The 2,161-nt window shown below is 43.8% G+C and overlaps 1 protein-coding gene across 1 annotated transcript; it reads right to left on the reverse strand.

The window, feature by feature from the left end:
• Positions 1-328: 328 nt before the first annotated feature.
• Positions 329-1,771, reverse strand: TbgDal_IX570 (variant surface glycoprotein (VSG), putative; the record flags this gene model as incomplete). Its single annotated transcript, XM_011777956.1, has 1 exon — positions 329-1,771. The coding sequence occupies one exon, from the start codon at positions 1,769-1,771 to the stop codon at positions 329-331; it is 1,443 nt and encodes a 480-aa protein (XP_011776258.1).
• Positions 1,772-2,161: the final 390 nt, after the last annotated feature.

Below are 2,161 nucleotides of genomic sequence, written 5' to 3' on the forward strand. Positions count from 1 at the left end.
AAAATAAACCTAGTTAGATCATCACTTGTTTTCACATTCTATCACTTATTGGTTTTCACCTATAGGCCATTGTCATAGAATTTTTACTAAAATTTATATTTTACAAAAATTTAAAAAAAATAGAATTATATATTTCACTAATTTTAATTTTTTCATTAAAAAGTGTTAAAATATATCAGATTGTATTACATTTTAGTATATTCTCTCAAAAGAAAATATTTCATTAAATTGAGCAAAATCTTTAAAATAGCGAACTCACAAAAGCAGAAGTAGTCAGAGAATATTTCTTATTTGCTAGAATAGAGGAATCTTTGCAAGTTTCGTCCTCTCATTTACAGCTTTTGTCACCTCCACATTTTGCCTTATCAGTTCCGTGTTTTGCACACCCAGTTGAAGCCACTGCCCCTGTAGTTCCACCTTCTGTTCCTGCTTGGATTGCTTGTTGTTCTACTGCTGTTGCATTCAATTTGCATTTTCTCCCGTCGGTTTCGTCCCCTTCCCATTTGCAGTGGCCTTTTTCTCTGCATTGGGTTGCTTTCGTTAGTCCTTGGCATTCCAGTTCCTGCAGTGCCGCTTTGTCGATTTCCTTCTGCGGTGTTACCGCTGGGGCTTCAATGGCTGGTGGTTTTGTGTTTAACAACTGTACGAAAGTTGCTTCGGCCTGCTTTTTTAGAGCTTCAAGCTGAGTTTCTGTGGTTTTCTTAGCTAAAGAAGCCGCTTCTAGTGCCGCCAGCTCGGCTGCTGCTAGTGTGAGCTGTGTTTCCCATTGGATGTCTTGCGGTGTCTCGGTCGATTTTCGTGCAAAAGCTGCGGTTATGTCGGCGCACTGCGTGCCTGCCGTGTTGTCGCATTTGTTGGAGCTTCCTTTGATCCCTAGGACCATGGCGTTTGTGGCGCCGTTTTTGGTGGTTTTTACCATTCCTTTTAGTTTCCGCAGAGCTGCCAGTATATCTGTGCTTGTCGCCGGTGTGCCTTTCGCTTTGTCGCACACTGGCGCTAACGTTGCAAAGGCGGTTTTGATTCCGTCCTTGTTCCAAGATCCTACCTGCGGTGTAGTCGCTGCGCCGCAGACGTCTTGGTCTTGCGTGGCTGAGTTTTTGCCGCATACACAGACTAGTGTGACGCAGAGTGCACTGCCGACTGTCGGTAGTTTACAGTTGTTTTCCTGGTCCCCTTTGTCTGCCGCCTGGCATATTTCGCTGTCGGCCCCTGTCGCATCTTTGCGGCCGTATGCCGCTAGTTTTAAAGCTTTGTTTACTTTGTCTTGTACTGTTTTTGTTGCGTCGCCGTGGGTTTGGACGAAGCTGTCGACAAGCTGCTGCGCTTGTGCTGCTATTCCTGCGATTGTTACCGCTGCCGCCCTGCCTACTGGCGCCGTTGTGGCCGAAACGGGTAGCCTTTTGTTGGGATCGCTTTTTTCTTGTTGCGCCGCTCTTATGTTCCATTTTTGGAATTCCTGCCAGGCGCTGTCGCACTGAAGTCTCTTGTCTTCCGCTGTGCAATCCGATGGCTTGACCTGCTGTGTCGTTGGTTCTGAAGGGAAGCCTTTGCGCCATTCAGGGTCGGCTAGAGATATGTTGATTGTTTTAATGTCTTCAATGTCTGCTGTATTCAACACGACGGGTTTGGCGGCGTCCGCGCCAATTTTCGCTAGTTTTATTAGTTGACATATGGCATCCATTTCTGCTAGATTTTGTGCGTGTCCATCGTCGGCGTATGTACTATGCGGTAGCGTAGCTAGGTAGAGCACACTAATCATCGCCACCGACATGTTGAAGCTTCGATCTAGTGTTTTTTGAATATATAGAGAGTAGTCCGAGGTTATTCATAGTGTATGCTCAAAGTGGTCACTCTGCTGTATCATTGAACTTAAAAGGAAATATTTTTGTTGGCGGCCGTAAATCCTTCCGGTTTTATATCTTCCTCTCTAAACTTAGTTTCTCCATTTACTAGTGTGTTTTTGGAGAGTATTGTGCCACTTCTGCAGCATGTAGATTTTTTTTTGCAATTCCCTTATAAAGTAGTGAGTATTGTGCAGAAGCCATCAGTGATGATTCATCTACATTCCAAATAATATCATGTAACAAACAAAACACGGATTTCCACGTCATCTATAAAATCTTTACACTATTCTCCTTTTTGTTTCTTTAATTAAGATAAA

Source organism: Trypanosoma brucei, chromosome 9 (assembly GCF_000210295.1).
Source record: "Trypanosoma brucei gambiense DAL972 chromosome 9, complete sequence".
NCBI lineage: Eukaryota > Euglenozoa > Kinetoplastea > Trypanosomatida > Trypanosomatidae > Trypanosoma > Trypanosoma brucei.